This window comes from Rhinatrema bivittatum, chromosome 7, assembly GCF_901001135.1.
Source record: "Rhinatrema bivittatum chromosome 7, aRhiBiv1.1, whole genome shotgun sequence".
Lineage (NCBI taxonomy): Eukaryota > Metazoa > Chordata > Amphibia > Gymnophiona > Rhinatrematidae > Rhinatrema > Rhinatrema bivittatum.
In genome coordinates, this window is record NC_042621.1 from 305,428,727 (window position 1) to 305,451,446 (window position 22,720).

General features: G+C 44.6%; 1 protein-coding gene across 1 annotated transcript in view; it reads left to right on the top strand.

Moving 5' to 3' along the window:
* The window catches only part of BAG3 (BCL2 associated athanogene 3), a 39,734-nt gene that overhangs the window by 14,275 nt on the left and 2,739 nt on the right, over positions 1–22,720 (top strand). The window contains exons 2-3 of the mRNA XM_029610523.1: positions 8,825–9,154; positions 11,622–11,981. Coding sequence (XP_029466383.1) covers positions 8,825–9,154; positions 11,622–11,981 — 690 coding nt within the window. The remainder of the gene's footprint in view (positions 1–8,824; positions 9,155–11,621; positions 11,982–22,720) is intronic.

Below are 22,720 nucleotides of genomic sequence, written 5' to 3' on the forward strand. Positions count from 1 at the left end.
AGAACAAGACGGAAATTCTTCACCTCTCCAGAAAAACATCAACATCCAATTCTGACCCCACAACACTAGCCAAATACAACATGCTCACAACAGTTAGAGACCTCGGAGTCACCCTGGACAAGGAACTAAACTTCAAATTTCATATCAAGACGCTGAAAAGAAGGATTCTACAAACTTCAAGTCCTCAAACTCCAACCCCTTCTTCACCCCCTAGATTACTGTATAGTTGTACAATCCCTCCTTTTCGCCAAGATAGATTATTGCAACGCCCTCCTAACAGGCCTCCCCGTAGCCACCCTCAAGCCCCTCCAGCTCCTCCAAAACGCAGCTGCACGGTCTCAAACAAAAAAACGTATCACATCACGCCCACACTCAAACAACTCCATTGGCTGCCCATACCTTTCAGATCCCAATACAAAACTCTCATGCTCATACACAAAGTAATCCATAATGACAAAGCCGGTTGGCTACAGAAACCACTGACCCCTTACAACGCCACCAGAAATCTCTGCTCAACCAACAAAGGCCTTCTCCGCCACTCCCTCCATTAAGGAAGTGCATCGAGTCACCACAAGAGAATGCGCCGCATCCATAGCAGGCCCTCTCCTCTGGAACAACCTTCCCCCCTCTCTCAGATCCGACCCCTCCATGCCCTCCTTCCAAAAAAAAACCTCAAAACCTGGCTCTTCCAGAAAGCATTCCCTCCAGATACACAATCGTCTGCCATTGCCCCTGCCAACCCTCCTCCCGGCCACTGTGCATAAGTTAAATCAGAACATATTTCTGTTAAAAGAATTATTTAATATATTCTGTTACAGTTATTTAGTTAAGCAAGTTATAAGTACCTAGTTAATAAGTTAACCTGTTACACTGTACCATGTCCTAACAAGGCTTGCCTTTAGACATGTTATATGTAAACCAATGTGATTTGCCAAATCGAATGTCTATATAGAAAAACAAATAAAAAAAAAAATAAAAAAATCAGCCTGTGAGTGCTCACAAGGTTTTAAGCTTGGTAGAAGAATAATGTCCTCTGCTGCTTAAGATTTAATGGCTGATGTTAAATGTTACTGCTCCACAGGGTAGGTCCTGCTATAGCAAAGGGCTCATCTAATTGGGCAGACTTAACAGGAATTCATTAACACCAGTGATTAAGATGATCTGAGGGTGCAGTGCAGATGATAACCTACATTATCTGGAACATATTTCTTCCTGTAAATACCAGAATCTACTATAGAGGTGGCTTCCATGGTTCCTTTATACTAGATCCTGGCACTTACAGGAAGCCAGTGCAGTAATTTTCTTTCTACTTGTGCCTGTAAGGATAAGAACTGGTGAATATCCGCAGTGTAGACTGAGAACTCCAAATAAAGGGAGTTAGAATAATCCATACCTATCAATGCCTGCCAAAGCGTGCTGAAGGAAAGGTTTCAAGTTACTCAACACTGCAAATTTTTAAAGAACATTAGCCTTTGTAACCGCATTTACTTGCAGCTGCCCCCCACAAAAGTCTCTTATAATGAGAGAATTTCAGACTCCTCGCCCACTTCAGAAGCTTATCAATGCGAGGACACCTGCCAAATGCTGTGACTTCTGTCTTGGGTAATATTCAAAAGTAATTGTTTATAAGAAAGCCAAGCCTTAATAGTAGACAGACATAGTGAAACCCAAAATTGTACTGAAGGGAAAAAACTGAATATAGTCAGTGAGTGTAGCTGATGGTATACATTAAGAGGCGCTAATACATGGCAGAGTAGATATTAAATCGGGTGGCAGAGAGGGCCGAACCCTTTGGAATCCCAGTTTCAATAGCCAAACCCCCCCCCCAGGTGGATGTAGCAGAGGCAAACAGATCCCAATGGATGAGAATCTCGTGACTGACAGTGTTCAATGCTTCAGAAATGTCAATATAAGGACAACCATGGCAGATGACATCTATAGTAGAGATTAATAACCTTGCTATATCCAAGGATTTAAAAGCCATACTGGAAGGAATCTAGAATAGGAAAATTTTTGCAAATGTTGCACTCAGAATAACCAAAGTTCTCCAGTTCTATTAATCTGTATTGTGCAGTACATTCTAGATTGCACTGTACACTTTTTATATTTTTGTAAAGCATGAAAATCCTCAGATGGAGAGCTGTTCATCTGATGTAGCAAAAATGAGAAGCAGGTGGCATCTTTTATAGACGAAGTATTGAAGGATGAGCTTTCAAAGACCAGAGAGTACTTCATCCAATGCATCTGATCCCAAAGAAAATGGGGTATTTCCTCTCATTGTAGACCTCTAGGGCAGAGCTTTCCAAAGTGTGTGTCGCGACACTTTAGTGTGTTACCTGCAGTGTGCCAGTGTCGCGCAAGCCCAGTGCACGTGACGGGGCAGAGCAAGCGGTATACCGAGGAGAGGTCAGGGGGAGCCAATGCGGCTGCCGGTGGACCTCATCCCACTGGCGGCTGAGTAGTTAAGCATCGCTGTGCTGTGCCGGAGACACCCAGCAGGAAGATCGGCAGGGCCGTGGTGGAGCTCACGTCACCATGGCCCGAAGAAAAAGGTCACGTCTAAACGTGCAGGTGCTCCTCCTTCCTGCCCACGCGGCCCCGGAAGAAAAAAGTTGCCGGAGCTGCGCAGGCAGGAAGGAGGAGGAGCATCAGCCACATGCAGAAGAGGAGCAGCGTTGTTGCAGCGGGCTGGGAAGAGGAGGAGGCCCGGTAGCAGGGCCCCCCACCGCGGATTGGCCTGAGAAGATCAGGACCGCTGCAGAGCCCATCCTGCAGCGACCCGTGAAGAGGAGGCCCAGAAGTAAGAGAGGCTGAGGGCCCGTAGAGTGTGTGTATGAGATGAGTTGAGAGACTGTGTGTGGGAGTGAGGACCTGAATGTTTGCAGAGACAGCATGTGAGAGCCTCTGTGTGTGGGAGAGAGAGAGCATGTGACAGTGAGAGCCTGTGTGTATGAATGATTGTATGAGAGAGAGCGTGTGTGTGTGTGTGTGAGAAACCATGTGAGAAAGAGAACCTGACTCTGTTTGAGGGAAGAAGACTGATGGAGAGAAAAGAAATAGAAAAAAAGACAATATGAAAGGAATTGGCAAAAAAATAAGAAAGGGAAGGTGGAACAAAAAAGCCTGTGATCAACCCATTAGAAAACTAAGATCAGACAGCAAAGTAAAAAAAAAAAAAATTACTTTTTAGTGATTGGCACCTGTAATCTTTGGGAATGTGCAAGAATAGCACTTTCTCTATGGCGGATCTCACAATGTACGAGATCAGCATGGAGGAAGTGGAAGCCCACGGGGCCTGCACAGAGGAGGCAGCAGAATGGACTTCAGTGCCAGTAGCAGCAATCAGCGCCTCCCCAATAGCCACGCGGCAGCAGTGACAGTGGCAGCAGAAGAATGAGAGAGGCTCCGAGGTCTTTATTCTAAAGAAACCACTGCAGCAGTATGTAATCAGAAGCTTTAATTAGAGAAAGACAGACAAAGGGGACAGGGACCGGAACAAAGCACGAGGAGATAATTTGTTCCGGGGAGTAACAGGTCTATACAATTGTAAAAACACCCAGCTACCCAATTTTTACAGAGGTGTGCATAACAATATATACCCTTCATACTGACCAATCAGAGCATATTCAGAGTGTTGTTTTTAGATAAGTGCAGTACATCTGATTTGAGAATGTATTAGACCAATCAGCTAATGGGTCTGGTGTGTTGGCTCGCTGCATTCCAGCACGAAGCCAGAGTCCTCTGCTTTCTTTGTCTAAAACTATTATTCAGGCATACAGCAGTAATGAGGTGTCAGAAAGACAGTGCATACGTACATCGGTTGCTGGCAATAGAAAGTGAGGGGGTCTGCCTTTAGTGTGTACATGTGTATGAATGGGAGTCTGCCTGGGGGTATAATGTGTGTGAATGCATGGGTGCCTGCCTGAGGGTGTGTCTGTGTTTGAGAATGAATGGGTATCTTCCTGGGGTTTGTATGTGTGAGAATAGGTGCCTGCCTGTGTGTGATGTATGCGTGTGTGTGTGAGAATGAATGTGTGCATGCCTGGGGGATGGTGAGGGAATGGTGTGAAAATGAATGAGAGCCTACCTTGGGGGTCAGTTTCAGTGTGTGAGAATGATTTGGAGCTTGCCTGGGTGTGTGTTGTGTGAATGTGAGGGAGCCAGAGAGAGTGAGAGCATGAGTGTGTATGAGAAAATCCAGGGGAGTAAGAGTTTGTGTGGGGGGGGGGGGGTGTGGAGGGGGGGAGAGAGTGTCATTGTCTGTGAGAGCGAGAGGTTATGGTGGGTATAAGAGCATGAATGTGTATGTATGTGACAGTGTATGTGTGAGAGAGAATGGACATGTGAGTCTGTGTGAGAGAGAGAGGATAAACTCCTAATCCTGGACAATATCAGGGTGACTGGAAATCAAGAGCTCCCACGTATGGACAGCAGGGGCTTCTTAAAATCCTTATTAGTTTTAATTATTGGGTGTTATTTGATATATGTGCTGTTTTGAAATATTTTATTGGTGTTTGGGAAATTGTAAAAAATGTATATGATTTTCATTAATAGAAATTCTATTTATCAGTAGTTTTAAAATATTCTTTTATTAGTATGGTGAGGGTCTGTCTCTGCTCTGTGTGTGTGACCATGATGAGAGATTCTACTAGCATAGGGATCTATAGCAATCGGGTTTGTTTTGTTTCCTCAGTAGGTGGTGTATTGGTATTCTAGGACCCAGTGTAATATTTACCCATGCTTTTTCACAGGTAGGGTTATTGTTGTTTGAGTCCTTGGTGTTATTACTGTTGTGTTACAATGGGATTGCAGTATAGATTTTGAGTGTCTTTTTTGCGAGGTTTTGTGTTAGTTCACAATGTGTCTGGCAGTGGAAGGTGTTTGTGTTGCTGTTACTGTGAGGTAACACCAGAATTTGAAAATATCTTTTAGTATGATGAGCTGTAAGGGAAACATCCAAGCTCCATTGTTTGGGGGAATTTCAGTGGATGCACAGAGTTACAGAACTGGAAGTGCAGGATTTATATTGACATTCTGTCCCTTCCTATATATTCCAGACTTCACTCTCATAGCCATATAGAATTAGTTGAATGAGGCTATCAAATAATTATATAGTGTGAAACTGGCCAGCTTTTTAAAATTACGCAGAAGACCCTTTGGACTTTCTTATTAACACCAAATATTCAAAAGCTGTGTTCATCCCATCAAGCTCATATATCTCATTAAAGAGGTAAATTGAATAACACAATAACTTTGTTTTATTATTGTTACTCATAAATTATAACAATAACATTAATCTTGGAATATTATATATTTTTAATATAAATGAAAGGTTTTCACAAGATAGGTTGTGTCGTGAAACATTTTATTATGTATATATTTAAGGAAATATACATAAATTGTCGAAATACATTTTGTGCGTTTAGCCTTTAACCTCTGCTTTGCTGGTAGACTGAATTACTGAGTCCTGAAATTGTCTAAAGTGTCACCAACATGAAAAGTTTGGAAAGCTCTGCTCTAGGGCCTTGACCAAATTTCTGAAAAAGGGAAAGTTCAACATGGCTTCCCTGAATACCTCAATTTCCTTTTTTGCAAAAAGGTAACTTATGCTCTTGATCTGAAAGATGCTACACCTACACTGAGACTTTCTGTGATCTGGAAATCTCCATCTTGTAGTATAGGATTGTTGCCTCCATTATCATGTGCTGCCTTTTGCCTTTCTTCATGGTGCATCTTTGCAGTCTGGGCATACACAAACTTCCCTAACTGGGCGATTGGCTGTGAAGAGCACATCTTGGGCAAGTGCCATATTCAGTTTGCAGAACCATCCAGTTGTTTGGAGTTAGGGTTTGTTATCAACTATCCCATCATCTCAGTTTGAATTTATCTGAGTACTGCTAGACACTTTCTTCCTCAGAGGATTCAAGGGAGTCTGCTATCAGCATGGGACATAAGTATGTTGGGCCTTATTACATTAACAGTGCATGTTACTCCCTTGCTGCATCTCTACATGAGAAGAACCTAGTGGATCCTCAGTCACAGTGGATTCAAGCCATGCAAGATCTTTGAGACGGCATCTGCTTCACAACCACTCAGGGACTCCTTGTCCTGGTGGTGGATCCAATCTGACCAGAGGTATTCTATTCAAAATCCCACCAGTTCAAATTGTCCTCGCTACAGATGTCTCTCCTGAGATAAGGAGCCTAGGTAGACGGACTTTGCATTCAGGGGCTTTGGTAAATTTCTTAGAATGAGAGGTGGTTCAGTCTGCTCTGAAGGCTTTCAGAGATCAGTTACAGTCAAGTAGTGATATTACATCAACTAGCAGGGAGGCATGGGATCTTATCTACTGAATTGAGAAACTGTACAGATGTGAAACTGGGCCATTTCTCAAAGGATGGTTTTCAGATCCATGTATCTGGGAGGTGAGGCAAATGAACCAGGTTCTGGAAGTCCAGATGTGAGGTCTGGATTGGAGAGGAGGAGCAAGACATTTTACTAGTGGGGCATATGCCTGCTCTTCTATTCCAGGAAAGAGAGGCAAGACTAACTAGCCTCAGATGCTTTTGCCCTTGATTGGATCAAGGACCTGCTCTATGCATATCCTCAGATTCCACTTAACGTGAAGGCTCTTTTGAAACTAAGAAGACTGGAGGACCCATGATTCTTATAGACCTCTTTTGGCTAAGGCTGGCTTGGTTTCCACTCCTGAGGGAAATGTCAGTTGAGGATCTGATCAGACTGGGACTTCCCCAAATTCTTATTACTCAGGATCGAGGGATGTAGCACCACCCTAAAGTAGTCTCCCTGACTCTCCTAATCTGGATGATGAGAAGATAACCTTTCAACACCTTTCTTTTGGAGGATGTGTTCTGTGATCTTTTGGCTTCAAAAGGATTTCTTGAGGAAATCCTATGGACTGAAATGATGAGGTTGCCTTAAGGTGTGAGCAAAATTCTTAAATCTGTTCTGCTAGATACAAAACCCACTTAATTTACCTTCTCCATCTCTTAAAGTCTGCCTTTAAGACCAGCTCTGTAAGAGTTCATCTCCATGCAATTGATGCCTGTTGCCACCATGGAGAAAGTGGCCCCATCTCTGTACAGCTTTTGGTTGTCTGAGGTGGAGCTTGCTTTATTAGAAGCCTCCTGTCAGGCTGTTCCCTCCCCTGTGTCTTGAGACCTCAGTGTGGTACTGACCCACCTGATGAAATCTCCTGTGATCTGAAGTACCTGACCTGGAAGGTATGTAGAGTCGCTAGCTCAAAGCTGTAATGACTTAGCCACCTTCCTTTTATACCAAGTTTATTTGGGTTTTTTTTTTCATGATAGGATGTTTATTCTAAATTTCTGCCTAAGGTGATGTCACAGTTCCATCTTAACTAATCAATTGAGCCCTCTGATAGTGAAATACCTACAGTACCTGAATGTAATCTGCTGTGAAGTGCTGAAATCAAACAAACAAAATTGTCCTTCCAACATTTCTTTCCCAGGTCTTATGTCCACAAAGATGAACAAACCTTGCACAGTTTGGACTGCAAAAGACTCTTGATCACCAACCTGGCGTGGACTGAAACTCAGTCCCCCTAGCTTTTTTCTTTTGACACCAACATACTGGGGATTGCCAATGCAAAGTGCACTTCATCCAGTTGGCTAGCAGATTGCATAACTTTGTTACGTCCAGATGGACCTGGATCTGGTAGGGTCACGTCTCAGTGTTGGAGCCATGGCAGTGGCTATAGCCCCCCTACAATAGATCTCCAAGAAGATCTTCAAAACTACGACATTGTTCTCTCTGCATATTGACCTTGCAGTGTTGCTTAGACGGGGACTCCCAGTGTGACCATCGCTTTGACTATTCTGTCCTGCGTGCATCCCTCTTGGGGTCCAAGAGAGCTTGTCACTAGAAACAGCTCTTGTTGTGCCCATTGGCACTTTTTTGGTTTCTCCTTCTCTGTTTGAGGCAGTCTCTCTCTCTCTAGCTTCCCCACCTGTGAAGACTGAGATCCTGCTTGTCCTCTGAGAGAGCAGAGTTGCCTGCCTGTAACAGGTTTCCTCTCACAGCAGGATGTCTGTCCTCATGAAACCCACCACCTCCATTGCGTGGACAGTAAAAGCTAGAGGCACTTTTTTTTTTTAATTAATGGGCTGGGCTGGGCTCCATTGGATAATGTCCTCTAGTTATGGGATTTTTTTTATACTCCACCACTTCAAAGCAGATTACATCCTGTTGTCCTGGGAGAGCTCCTGTTCTAGATAAGCACCTCTCATGTCCTGCATTGCCCACTTTCCTTAGATGCTCAACTTGATCTAGCATTTTGGTCTTTTCCCCCTGAAGTTTAGAATAATTTAAAGTGTGCATTACATGTTTTGAGTGTTAACTCTTGAAATGTTAGTCTTTTGTGTACGAGTCCCTCTCAAAGCTTGTAGAAGTTGCACATGAACAGTAAGACATTTGAAAGGACTTGTAATTAAGGATGTGCTTTCATTTTTACAGACGCTGCCTAGTTACTTTCTAAACTGAAAGGATAAAATTCACTAAGTTTTTTATTTTTGTTTTGGGTTTTTTTTGTATTTTTAAAATGTTTAGTTTGTACATTATTTGAGTTTGCACTAAATGAAAAAATAAAAATCAAAAAATCTGTAACAAAACAGAAAAGGAAATTGTAGGCCGACACGACTCCTTGCATGCAGCCCTGGTAGAAAAGCTCTGACATGACTGGCAAGTCTCCTGTTTTCTGCATGAAATTAGTGTATGCCAAACAGTTTTCGATCGAGAGTTTGTTTATTGGTGACATATTGGGGTTTTTTTTCTTCTTTTAAAGGAAAACCTCCGCTTGGCTAATGGGCCTTCCCGGGATAGCGCTAAGCCAGCTGTGGTTAAGGAGACTGGCCTTAGCTACCCACAGCTGCGCCCAGGCTACATCCCAATTCCAGTCAAGCATGAAGACTTGGAGAACTGGCAGCAGCAGCCTGGCATGCAGAGAGTCCGAGCAGAGCCAGCTTTTAAACCCATGCGCCCCCAGTCCCCCCTGAGGGCTTACACCCGCTCACAGTCTCCTGCCAGAAGTACTTCTGAAATGCCACAGACAGACAAGCAATGTGGGCAGACAGCAGCCGTGCCCAGCCAGAGCCCAACCTCTTCTGGGCCGGAGGTAAGGAACCCGCTTTATACTGCCGCCTGCCATCACAAGTGCAGCTTGGAAATAATCCAGGAGACCCTGGTGGGGGGTGGGGGTGGATTCTCCCTGCGGGAGCTGGCTATTCTCATTACAAAGGGCTCCCTGTTGTGGTGGCGCACTGGTAAGGTCTTGAAGTAAAGGCTGTGCTATCATGGACATTTTATTTATTTATTTAAAGAGTCTTCTATACCGATGTTAGTCGAAACATCACCTCGGTTTACATGGAACAAAAGCAACGGAAATTACAAGTAACAGGGGAAGGGTAGGGGGTACAAAAAACCAATAGGAGAGCAGAGAAGCATAGGAACAATTAACAAGTGAACTATAATGTCATAAGTACAAGTTCATAGTCAAATTCAGGTCATGATCCATCACAATTCAATATTCATCAAGGGTGTTGGGGAAAGGCTTGTTTGAATAGCCAGGTTTTGAGCTGGGCTCTGAATCTGGTGATGCAAGGTTCAAGTCTGAGGTGGGTTGGGAGTGAGTTCCAGTGCATAGGTCCAGCAATGGAGAGCGCCCGATCCCTTGTAGCTGTGAGGTGCGCTTTCTTTAGGGATAGCACATGGCGGGACCCTTTGTTAGTGGTCCTTGTCGGTCGATTCGAGCAGGCAAATTGGAGGGGATCTGCCAGCCAGTTGGAGTGATGGGAATATAAGGCTTTATGGATAATGGTCAGGGATTTAAAGAGGATGCGGGAGGGAATAGGGAGCCAGTGTAGGTCTTTCAGTGTAGGGGAAATATGGTCGTATTTGTGAGCGTTGGAGAGGGTTCTGGCTACAGTGTTCTGTAGCATTTGGAGGGGCTTTAAGGATGAGTAGGGTAGGCCAAGAAAGAGGGAGTTACAGTAATCCATCTTGGATGCCAGTGTAGCCTGGACGACAGTGCGGAAGTCACTAGCGTGAAGGAGAGGTTTCAGGTTTTTTAAGACTAAGTTTGAAGAAACTCTCTTTGAGTATGGCACTGATATGTTTTTTGAAGTTCAGTTGTTGGTCGATTAGGACCCCCAGGTTCCTTGCGCAGGGCTGTGCATGAGGAATCTTGATAGCAGAGTCAATTGTGAGTGCGGGATTGGTAGGGGGGGTGATGGGATATGAGGAGGAGTTCAGTTTTGGCAGTGTTTAGAGCAAGGTGGAGGTTGGTAAGTAAGGAGTTGATGGCAGCGAGATGGTTTCCCCAGGATTCAAGGGTGTCGGAGAGGGAGCCTTGAATGGGTATGATGATTTGCACCACATCAGCGTAGAGAGAGAATTTGAGGCCAAGTTCTGATAAGAGTTTGCACAAGGGGGTGAGGTAAATGTTAAAGAGGGTAGAAGAGAGGGAGGAGCCTTGGGGGACTCCTTGGGTGAGGGCGTAGTGGGAGGACTCAGCATTGCCTATTTTCACGGTGAATTTCCTATTGTCGAGGTAGGATGAGAACCACTTAAGGGCTGTGCCGGAAAGGCCAATGTCTGTTAGGCGGGCAAGGAGGTGGGTGTGATTTATGGTGTCAAAAGCTGCTGAAATGTCCAGTAGAGCAAGAAGGTAGCTGTGACCTTGATCCATTCCCCTGAGTAAGTAGTCTGTCAAGGAAAGTAAGAGGGTCTCAGTGTTGAGGTGTTTGGGGGACATGGGGGTTGCTTGTTGATGAAGTATCTACAGGAAGCCCTCAGGCTTTTGTGGTTTATTTAATTGGTTTAAGAATACTCTTTCTTAGAATAATAATCTTACCCCTTCAGCTGCTCTGTGGGAAATATGGATAAGTATATATGAGGATACTTTCCTGAGCCAGCGGTAGACAGTTGGGTGCTTTCATTGACCCCTGAGCCCTGTGCTCTGTGCCAGTGGCTTTGCTTAGCACTGAGCAGCGGTTCTCCAGTTATTCCAGTACTGCTCCATGCTGCTCAGTAGGTGGTCTGTACCTGGGAGATGAACAAAGAGGCCAAGCACTGAGTTGCTTTCTGATTCCTGGCAGTGATTCCATTACGATATCCACTTTCAGTGTGAGAATTGGTCATCTCTGGATGCGTTGTATAAAATTATGCCTTATTCTGTTACACACATTTTGCAAAAATATAAGAGGTAAGGGCTATACATACGCCTTTATGTGGTTGTTGTATGGGTATAATCACAGCAGTCCCTTCAGCCAATCGATCTACTCTTGCTCAGTGGGCAGAGCACTAGACTAGTGCACTGCTGAGAGTGAGCACCTCTACGGAGGATGTCATTGTAAAAGAGGAAGGACTTAATTTTCTATCTTTTGCAAGGAACTGGCATATACATGAGTCATGTTGCTGTCCTAGCTGGTAGCCTGAGGTACAGCTGGTTAAAACAAGCAATATATACCAACCACTCTGCTTTAATATTGGTGTTCTCTTCCTTTTTTCTCAATACTTTCCCCTTTAGAATTTTATAATTTGTTTTTTATACAAACATATTTTGATTTTTTTTCTTTTTCCAGTCTCCTAATCCTCCCATAGATTTGCAGACAGCCTCACCGCAGTTACCAGGAAAACCTGGTGCGGGCAGCCACCAGCTGCCTCGAGGATATATTCCAATTCCTGTGATCCATGAAGGGAACGTACCCAGGCAGCAGGCGCAGAGGACCCACTATCCTCCCGTGCAGAGCGAGCAGCAAGTCCACCAGCCCGTGTACCACCGGATCCACCCGGAAGACTGGGAGAGCAGGTCGCCTCGTGCTCAGTCTCCCTTACGCAAGGCGCAGAAAGACACCAGTCGCGAGAGCTCCCCGGCACGGGTTAGCACACGGACACACTCGCCTACTCCTGCACGTGTGCAGACCGTCACGGACAGGCCCCAGGTATGCCGAACAGATCTGTTTAAGGGTTAACACGGAGCAGGGCTGCTAGAACGTTTGTGGGTGGGTTTTGTGTTTTTTAGTTTAGACATTTTGTACTGCAATCGATTCAGCTCCAATTGCACCAAAGCTCCACCTGAGCCTGTTTAACTTCTCTCGGGTGTTTAACGTCCCCCCTTTCTGTGGCAAGGGTGATCTCAGTCTCTGGAGCTCACTGTTAGTGTGCTGTGCTGGAGCTTATACAGGCAACATTGGGAGCTGTGCTCAGAAGGGCTTTATAATTTGGGCTGATGACGGCAGCCTATGCTTTTCTGCCAGTACCTGTTGCTCTCCCCTGCCTGCCCTGCTCTCTTAGCCTTTGTATTAAATTCCATTTGTTTCTGCTGCAGGGGTCCATAGACGGGCTCCTCGTGGTTTATAAGTGCCAGGGGGTTCATGTGATGGGAAGGTTTTGCACGTTTGCCACCTGTGGTACAATGAGGCCACCAGGTGAAAAGTACTCAGCAAGACTTGACTAGAGAATTTTATTGTTCATGGCCAAGCAGGACCATAATCTGCCACACATTGGATGGCACTAAGACTGAAAAGCTCTCTGAGGAACCGAGGGGATTTCTGAGTATGCGTGGGTGGTACCACACTGCCACCACTGCACAAGGGTCTGGGTTTTCTGAGCATGCGTGTTTACAAATGAGGATGTTGGGGAGATACCAGTTCCAGAGATGGTTTGCAGGGGTGATGAGTCAGACGAACTGAACGAAATCACTGTGAACCTGGAAGATGTAGTAGGCCAGATTGACAAACTAAAGAGTAGCAAATCATCTGGACCGGATGGTATACATCCTAGGGTTCTGAAGGAACTCAAAAATGAAATTTCTGATCTATTAGTTAAAATTTGTAACCTATCATTAAAATCATCCATTATACCTGAAGACTGGAGGGTGGCCAATGTAACCCCAATATTTAAAAAAGGCTCCAGGGGCGATCCAGGTAACTATAGACCAGGGAGCCTGACTTCAGTGCCGGGAAAAATAGTGGAAACTATTCTCAAGAACAAAATTGTAAAGCATATAGAAAGACATGATTTAATGGAACATAGTCAACATGGATTTACCCAAGGGAAGTCTTGCCTAACAAATCTGCTTCATTTTTTTGAAGGGGTTAATAAACATGTGGATAAAGGTGAACCGGTAGATGTAGTGTATTTGGATTTTCAGAAGGCGTTTGACAAAGTCCCTCATGAGAGGCTTCTACGTAAACTAAAAAGTCATGGGATAGGAGGCGATGTCCTTTCGTGGATTACAAACTGGTTAAAAGACAGGAAACAGAGAGTAGGATTAAATGATCAATTTTCTCAGTGGAAAAGGGTAAACAGTGGAGTGCCTCAGGGATCTGTACTTGGACCGGTGCTTTTCAATACATTTATAAATGATCTGGAAAGGAATACGACGAGTGAGGTTATCAAATTTGCAGATGATACAAAATTATTCAGAGTAGTTAAATCACAAGCAGACTGTGATACATTACAGGAGGACCTTGCAAGACTGGAAGATTGGGCATCCAAATGGCAGATGAAATTTAATGTGGACAAGTGCAAGGTGTTGCATATAAGGAAAAATAACCGTTGCTGTAGTTACACGATGTTGGGTTCCATATTAGGTGCTACCACCCAGGAAAAAGATCTAGGCATCATAGTGGATAACACATTGAAATCGTCGGCTCAGTGTGCTGCAGCAGTCAAAAAAGCAAACAGAATGTTAGGAATTATTAGGAAGGGAATGGTTAATAGAACGGAAAATGTCATAATGCCTCTATATCGCTCCATGGTGAGACCGCACCTTGAATACTGTGTACAATTCTGGTCACCGCATCTCAAAAAAGATATAGTTGCGATGGAGAAGATACAGAGAAGGGCAACCAAAATGATAAAGGGGATGGAACAGCTTCCCTATGAGGAAAGGCTGAAGAGATTAGGGCTGTTCAGCTTGGAGAAGAGGCGGCTGAGGGGGGGATATGATAGAGGTTTTTAAGATCATGAGAGGTCTTGAACGAGTAGATGTGACTCAGTTCTTTTCACATTTGAATAATAGAAGGACTAGGGGGCATTCCATGAAGTTAGCAAGTAGCACATTTAAGACTAATCGGAGAAAATTCTTTTTCACTCAACTCACAATAAAGCTCTGGAATTTGTTGTCAGAGGATGTGGTTAGTGCAGTTAGTGTAGCTGGGTTTAAAAAAGGTTTGGATAAGTTCTTGGAGGAGAAGTCCATTAACTCCTATTAATCAAGTTTACTTAGGGAATAGCCACTGCTATTAATTGCATCAGTAGCATGGGATCTTCTTAGTGTTTGGGTAATTGCCAGGTTCTTGTAGCCTGGTTTTGGCCTCTGTTGGAAACAGGATGCTGGGCTTGATGGACCCTTGGTCTGACCCAGTATGACAATTTCTTATGTTGTTATGGTACCACACTGCCACCACTGCACAAGGGTCTGGGTTTTCTTAGCAAGAGAGAGCAAAGCTTTGCTGCTGGTATTTCCTTCATGGTTGTGGGGTTTTTGTTCTTTTTGTGTGTTTTTTTTGCAAGCCTCCTTAAAAAAAAAAAACAAAAAACCTCAAATTTGTAAAACTTGAGTTCAATTTAGCTTCAGCAGCAACAGAAAAAAGAAACTGGGCTTCAAAACATGTTCCAGATGTCGAGAGCTGCCAGAGACTTCTTGCAAGGACAGCGGTCTTTGCTGTTTCCAAGACACTGAAATTCTGAAATGTAATATTTTAGTGAAGCAGCAGAGAGGAAACTCTCACCAGCTGGGGGACCAGTGTCTAAAGCGAAGGCTCTGCGCAGACATTCCCCTCCAAACAGGAACATTCTCTGCATGTCTAGAGACCTTAAGTACAATTCAGAGCAGAGCGCCCACCTGAGTTGCTGATGTAATTGGCTTTGAAAAAGGCAATGTGTGCACCAAGACTCGTTCCAGTATTCCTCCTGAAAAGGAGGCTAAATACTTGGACAACAGGGCAAAACTGAGTGTTCCGTCAGCTATGCTAACATCCAGAACAGCTGTCCAGCTGTACGTAGTACAAAAGCTGCAGGATATGACACAAGCTTCTCACAGATGCCATGGATCATTTATTCCAATATTGCAAGGCGCAGAATAATGTGGAAAGTATCTAATTCAGTTAGCTTACAATGAATATGATACTTCCTTTTAAAATGCCAGTGGTAGCCATAAGAGCAGATGGCTAGGCTGGCTTCAGTCATCGGGCCTTCCTGAGAATGTTGCCAAAATTGGCTTGTTGCATGCATAGGAGAGAAGATCACCGGTCCATGCTCCTTACCCTGTAGGCAGCCATCTAAAAGTAGGAAAGGTCTGCCCCCGGCATTACAAGTGGCAGTACTTCCATTCATGAGGAAGACACCAAGATTGACCAAGCCAGGGCACAAACATCTGGCAGGATCCCAAATAAGGGATTCCATGCTGCAGGGATACTTTCCTCAAGTCCATCTGGTTAATAGTTCATAGACTCTTCCTCCACAAACTTGGCCAAACCTTTTTTAAAACTTAGCTATGCTAACTGCCTTTACCGTATCCTCTGGCATTGATTTCCAGAAATTAATTGAGCATTGAGTTAAAAATATTTTCTCAGCTTTGTTCTAAATGTGGTAATTACTAAATTCATGGAGTGTCCCACTAGTCTTTTTAATTTATTTATTTATTTTTAAAGCATAAACAACAAACTTGCATTTACCCATTCCATTCCACTCTTGATTTTATAGACTTCTATCATATAGTAACGACTGCAGAAAAGGACCAAAAGGTCCATCCAGTCTGCCCAGCAAGATTCTCATGGTAATATCTACCACACCGTGTAGGTCACCCCAGGTTTCTCTTCAGGGTAGTCCGTGCAGTTACCCCCCAATCCTTATAAAGTTAAAAATATTTACAATCAAAAACCAAGCAACTGTCAAATCCACAAACAATTACTGCTAGCAACATTTTTACTGAGGAGCCTTCCAGAAAATTCCAGCAGTGCTGACGTCCTTTGCTTTCGGACTTGGCCGGAGAAGCAGTCCTGTGCTTTTTCCCTTTGTCTGCGAATCAGCACCTCGGACCGTAAAAGTTGGGGCCTGTGTTGATTGCAGTCTGAATCCAATTCCCCTTATTCTCCCCTCGGCCTTCTCTTCTCTCTAACTTGCCCTGCTCTGTACCTCTGACTTTCACTTTTTTGAAATGTGACCAGAATTGTACTGTATGGAGGGATACAGAGGTATGATTCTCTCTTTTATTCTCCATTCCTTTCTTAATAATTCCTAACATAGTTTGTTTCTTTTTTTTAGCACTGGGGTACATTGAGCCGAAGATTTCAATATATTGTCCTTTTCCCTACTTGACTCCTAATATGGAACCTAACGTTATGTAACCTCAGGGAAAAGCAATCCAAACTGTATTCATCACTTTGCCCTTGTCCGTATTACATTTCATCTGCCATTTGGATGCCAAGCCTCCTAGTCTTGCAAGGTCCTCCTGCAATTTCTCACAGTCCACTTGTGATTTAACAACTTGGTTTAACTTTGTTCCTGTTTTCAGATCATTTATAAATATATTAAAAAGCATCTCTCTAGTACAGGTCCCTCGGGCACTCTATTTACCTTCCTTCATTGCAAAAACTGACTATTTCTTCTTTCCTATCTTTTAATCTGTTTGCAATCCACAATAGGACATTTCCTCCTGTCCCATGACTTTTTACATTTCTTTTGAGGTACTGTGTCAAACATCTTGTTAAGATCCAGGTAGGTTATAATCCACTGGCTCACCATTAAAAAAAAAAAAAAAAAAAAGTTTAACCGTTTCAAAAAATATAGCAAGCAAGTGAGCAAGACTTCTGGGAGGAGAAGCGGGCCGGCCGCCTCACACATGGGTGACATCATCAGATGGAGCCTGGCACGGAACTTGGAGCTCAAAGACTCTAGAACGTTCAAACAAGCCCTACTGAGCATGCGCGGTTCTAGTCCTCATCCTGCCTCCTCTGCAGAGTCCCTCGGTCTTGTTTTATTTTAACCCCCTCCGGAGCCGTGTGGTCGCAAGAGCTGGGTGTGTCACGCTATTCAGCTCTGTTCTTTCCTCACAGTCTTTGTAAGTGATTTTCTACAGCTGTCTTTCTTTCCTTTCCCTTATGGCAGTTTTTAATTTTCTTTTCCTTTTATCCTCTTCTTTCCACTGTCTGCCAGTCGCATGGCGGGCCTTAGTCGCTGTGCAATCCGGTAGAGTCTGTTACTATCTCTTATTAAATACTGCAGCTACATTTTAGAATCTGTCGTCTCCTTGCTCTGTCTGCTTTTGTACCTTTTGTCAGGTGCTGGTAGGACTGACTGAATGCAATCCGTGTAGGCTGCTGAGCCTGGGGACTTGCCTGAGTTCTATCTGGGCAGAAGTTCCATGTTTCACTGATTGATTGATCAGCATAGATGGAGGTTCAGACGGTGAAGAGATTGAGGACCATACCCTGTTGGGGATGGGGAGAGCTCATCCTCCTCACATTTAGAGGAGCTAGTCTCCATAGGCAAGAGCCCTGGATGACCTATCCTCCCCTCCTGCTTGCCTGTGATGGCAGTGCAGTCTCCTTGACAGAGAGGGTGAGCAGGAGCCTGGGTAAGCAGCTTGCTGCCGCACATTCGGTGCCATGCCCAGTAATGGTTGCCCGTAGACATCTGTGACCAGCGCACTTGATCTGATGCATCAATATCAGGGCTAGGACTGCCATTGAGCACCATGATCATCCTGGACACCCTTGAGGTACTAAGGGCCTTCTGTACCGTAGGCATCATCTCATTGATCACCTTGTGCCTCAATATGGCAGAGTAGCGAGACGGACCTCTAGTGTCAGGGACCAAGATTGCCATCAGAGCCACCCTTGATGCTGTCGAGGTGCGTGCGTGGCCACCCTCTATGCTGTCGAGATATGGGGCCACCATAGAGGCCATTGGGTATGTTGGCCACTGATGGCATTCGTTGCCACTGTCAATGAGGTCTAGCACCATTAACAAGGCACTGGGATTGCTGTTCAGCATCCTGGTCATACTCGAGGCCATCGACTGCCGGGGCTCTTGAGAGCCCTTGAGTACCACTGAAGCCCTCAGGCGACAGGGGTTTTGGTCCTTGGATGGATTGAGCACCAATGTCCAATGCCCTGCAGGCTCCTCGTGCTGTCTTGATGGGGTACTGAGGGGCATCCTTCTGTCAGATCATTGGTCTATGGTTATCAGGCACCATGGATGCTGATGTTCTCGGGGGGGGGGGGGGGCCTGAGCCGCTGGGATCACGGGACATCTAGAGAGAGAGTGTACACGTGTTTTCCTTGTGGCGAGCACAACAGATTGTGCACCGCAGCCACAGGACTGACCTAGGACTGTGTTCCTAGTTGAACCCTTAGAGTAGACTCCAAGAGAGTAGTGTTGGGAATCTTTCAGGGGCTCCATCCCCCTTGCAGGTTATCGCTGAACTGGAGACTCATTTCTTTGAATCAGTGTTCCTCCTTGTAGGCCAGGACCGGGAGTCAGCAGCAGCAGTCATTGGACCATTTTTGCTGGGGTCCCTTCATGGATTACCATGGGGGCCTACCCCATCTGAGGGTAGCTGCCAGTGGCAGATTGGTTGCTTCTTAACCTAAGCGTTTCTAACTGAACTCTCAGCTGAAAGGCCTTTTGGTATCAGAAGGCCCCAATTCCCATTGCTTTCCTGTCCCTTCAGGAAGGGAAGATTTGACTGGGTTCCCCTCTGGACACCTGGTTGTCACACCCTACAAGGGGTGTCCTTCCTTCTCAGTTTCCTGGAGAAGGAAGGACACTGATTCTGAATGGCGGTCGCTCTCAGTTCCTTGTGGGCTTTTAGAACACTCTCCTTAGTCCTAAGGTACCACAGGTCTATTTTGCAAGGGAGCCATTCCAGAGTAGGGGTGTCACCTTTGATACCTGCTATACTCAATGGGCATTTTTAAGGACCACTATTGCCAGTCATTCTCGCCTCAGGGACCCTACCTCAGTGAGGAGGGTTCTAATCCATCTAACTGCCAAGTATGGCTTTCAACCTATCTCCATATACTTGGATGAGGTATTAACACTTAAGCCAGGTTCATGGTAATCTGTTCCAAGATCACTCTGACCCTATCCTTAGTGTTTCCAGCTGTTCCAAGCAGTCTGAGCTGCTGGGGTCATGGGACATTGGAGGCCGTACCTGAATTTGTGCACCAGTGGTGATACTATGAGTGCTAGCGAGGCTATCGTCAGCAGGGTAACTCCCGACTGAAATTGGCAGTGAGTTATTTGCTAGGGGTTGAGAGATACAACTTAGTGACTTGTTCTTAACCCCATAGTCCAGCAGACTGCCTCCTTGTGTTCTTTGCTCCTTATTTTATTTATATTCTGCTTTTCAGCATTTCAGAGCGGATTCAAGTACTGTATTTATTTCTGTCCCCAGAGGCAATGGAGGGAAAAGTGACTTCCCCAAGGTCACAAGGAGCAGCAGTGGGATTTGAACCCTGGTCTCCCTGCTGCTCTAACCACTAGGCTGCTACTCTACTTCCAGTTGAAATGTCGAGGGAAGGGGAAGAAAAGCTAGAGCATTCGTGGTATGTCTTAGTGTATACCTGCAGGGAAAGACACCACTTTTCCCCTATCTTTTCACCAGATTCTGGCCAGTACTGCCTTCAGCTTTTCTCACTTCACTGGGTTGTCCAAAGTGCCTTCCTGCTCACCTGAACCATCCTGTAGACAGGATGGATAGCCCTGCCCTTGACAGGGTGCAATGTGGGTAAGCTTCAGGCCTAACTTATCTCCCTGCTCGGGGGTTTGGGCTAGTGATCCCATTCAGGGATTGCCTTTCATCCCCTGAAACTCTTGAGGTTGTCCTGTATGGTCAGCTATGTACCTCAGTTCCTTTCTGGGAAGCTCTCTGGCCCCAGTTGGTTTTTCGGCTGTCTTGTAACAACGAAGGAAACTATGCGGTCTTCATTCAAGAGTCCTCCTCTTGTTTACAGCTCACAAGGACATTTGTGTTCCACCATAGGACACGAGCGTTGGCAGTGTATTCTCTCTCTTCAGCCTCTCATAAACACCCAGGCTAAGAAAAATGCCTTGATGTAGTCCCTGCTCATTTAAGGAAGGAAAGTCTGTGGTTTTTTTTCTGTGCGAGCCCTTCTCCAAACCCTGTTCTGCAGCCCGGGATGGCCAGGTACATTCAGCCCTCTGATTCTCCAGCAGGCTTCCCGGCACTCGTATCGGAGACATTTCCCAGGTCCCTACTGCTCTGCTCTTGCTGTGCCCCTGGGAGGATCAGGCAGCTGTAAGCTTCGTCGCCTGCCTTTCCTGTTACATAAAGTGCCACATTGTTTACTCTCGGGAGGATCATAGTTGGAATTGAAAGCAAAGGGTAGTGGTTTCTTTTGTTGTGTCTCCTGCCTTTCTCTTTATTTTAGTCTGAAGAGAAACATTTTGATTCAAAAGCTTTTTTATTCATTTTTTTTTAAACTACTGTTGCCTCTGTGCACGTGAGAATAAGGAAGGAGCTGCTGAGCTAGGAGAGAGCCTTCCCCAGAGCCTGCTACTCTGTCTCCTTTGCCTGGAGGGGGGGGATAGGCTCCCTGATGTCTCATCGCATTCATTGCTGGTGTGCCTTTCAAAAAGGATCGGTTTTGCCCTTTGTCACTGCTCCAAGGGGAGACCCCCTCAGACCCTGGCTAGAACCAGTAATTTGGCCCCGTTTTTAAAAAAAAAAGTTTACCTACCCCTGGTTTAGATGTTTGGCTTCTATCCACCAATTCCCTTCAGGAAGTGCTTATACTGTACCTCCACTTACAATGAACATAAGAGTCATTATCAATGTCCATCCGACTCACATACCAGATTCCATAGTATCCAGGCAGGTCCTATACAAGGAAAGACATTTTCTCCCTCCAAGTACAGAATAATCCTAACTTTCATGGCAGCAACACTTTGCATTATTTGCACAGACCAGCAAGGACAACAGCTCCTACACCGTGTACCTGTCTCCAAGTCCCTCATCCAGGCTCCAATCTGAAAGGTCAGCTCTTTCCACCAGTTTGTAATAATCACCGCTGTCTCCAGTCTCCTCTTAAACTTGCAATGCCAAGGAGCTTGGCCTCCACAGGAGTTTAGAACAGAGCAATCTTCAGAGCTTTACGTGTTTGTTCCCTGATTAAACAGGAAAGTAGTGTTCATGCAAACAGACAACCAAGTATCCGTGTACTTCATTAACAAATGAGGAACAGGCCCTTTCAACTTTTTCCAAGAAACCCACAAGTTATGAAAACTGGTATCGTCACAAAGCATGTTCTGATACCTCTGCCTTCCTAGGGGAGACGACTAAATATCCAGCACATTAACTTGCCATCTGTAGCCGTACAAATGGACCAACTTATAGCCAAAGAATAGTTTTTCAAATTTGGGGACTTCTGCAAATCTCTTTGCAGCCCCATTTAACAACAAAGTTACCGTCTTCTGTCCTAAGACCAGAAAGGAACAGTCTCGTCACCGATGCTTTTTCAGTCCAGTGGAGTCGAGGATTACTAGGTGTTTCTTCAGATTACTCCCACTGTCGCTTCTGGTGACCTTGGCCAAGTCACTTTACCCTTCATTGCCTCAGGTACAAAATTAGATTGCAAGCTCTCTGGGGATAGGGAAATACCTACAGTACCTGAACGTAATCTGAAAAAAGTATGAACAGAATATAAAAAATCTAAATAATAAAAAAAAAAAAAATGGCCAAGACAATTCAGAAATTAAAAGGGCCTAATGATCTGGATAACCTCACGTCAAATTTTGATTTCTGTGGCTTCAACACCTACATGTTGGCAACCAATAAGGTTAAAATGAAAAATATTCCCACTCAGTACAATGAGAATGTTCCCCATCTGAACTTTCAATATTTGGCTTTGAATGCCTGGCTGTTGAAATTCAGCAAGTCTCTTCTATTAAATTATTCTAGCATCAAGAAAATGCTCCACGAGAAGATCGGAAATCTTTTCTATTTAATGTCATGACAATCATGTTATGACTCCTGCTCAGTACCTTTTTTAAATTTATTTATTTGTAAGCCTTTTGGGATTCAGAGTTAATCTTAGTACTATAGGAGCATACCACTAATATACAAGAGGAATTATGTCTGGCCAGATTCATGAAAAGCCTAACTCATCTTTGTCCTTCAATTGGAGATCCTTCTTGCTCAGTTCATGCAGTCCTTTGAGCCACTAGCCACAGCAGAACTACAATTTCTCTCTTGGAAGGTTTTTGCTTTTGATAGCTGTAACGTCTGCTTACAGAGTGAGTGACTAGCGCTAGTCTCAATCTCAACAGAGTATATCTGAAACTCGTCCTAAATTTCTACCAGAGGTGATCTTACAGTTGAATAATTTTAAGTGAAATTGAATTGGCAACTTTTTTTTTTCCAAGCCACACAATAATAGACTAAATGCGCAGTAGAATCTTTATGGGTGAAATTCCATGCGTTATGAGGAAGAATATAGTGCTGGGGGTATGCTGCCATCCAACACGAACAGACAATGAAATACTAGGGAAGCCAATAAATTTGGCTGCACACCAATAATGGGAGATTTCAGTTACATTTACCCAAGCAATATTGGGGTAACATGAGAACATACAAGGGAGGTAAAGTTTCTGGTTGAAATTAATGACTGCTTCATGGAGCAGTTGGTTCGGGAATTGACTAAACGGG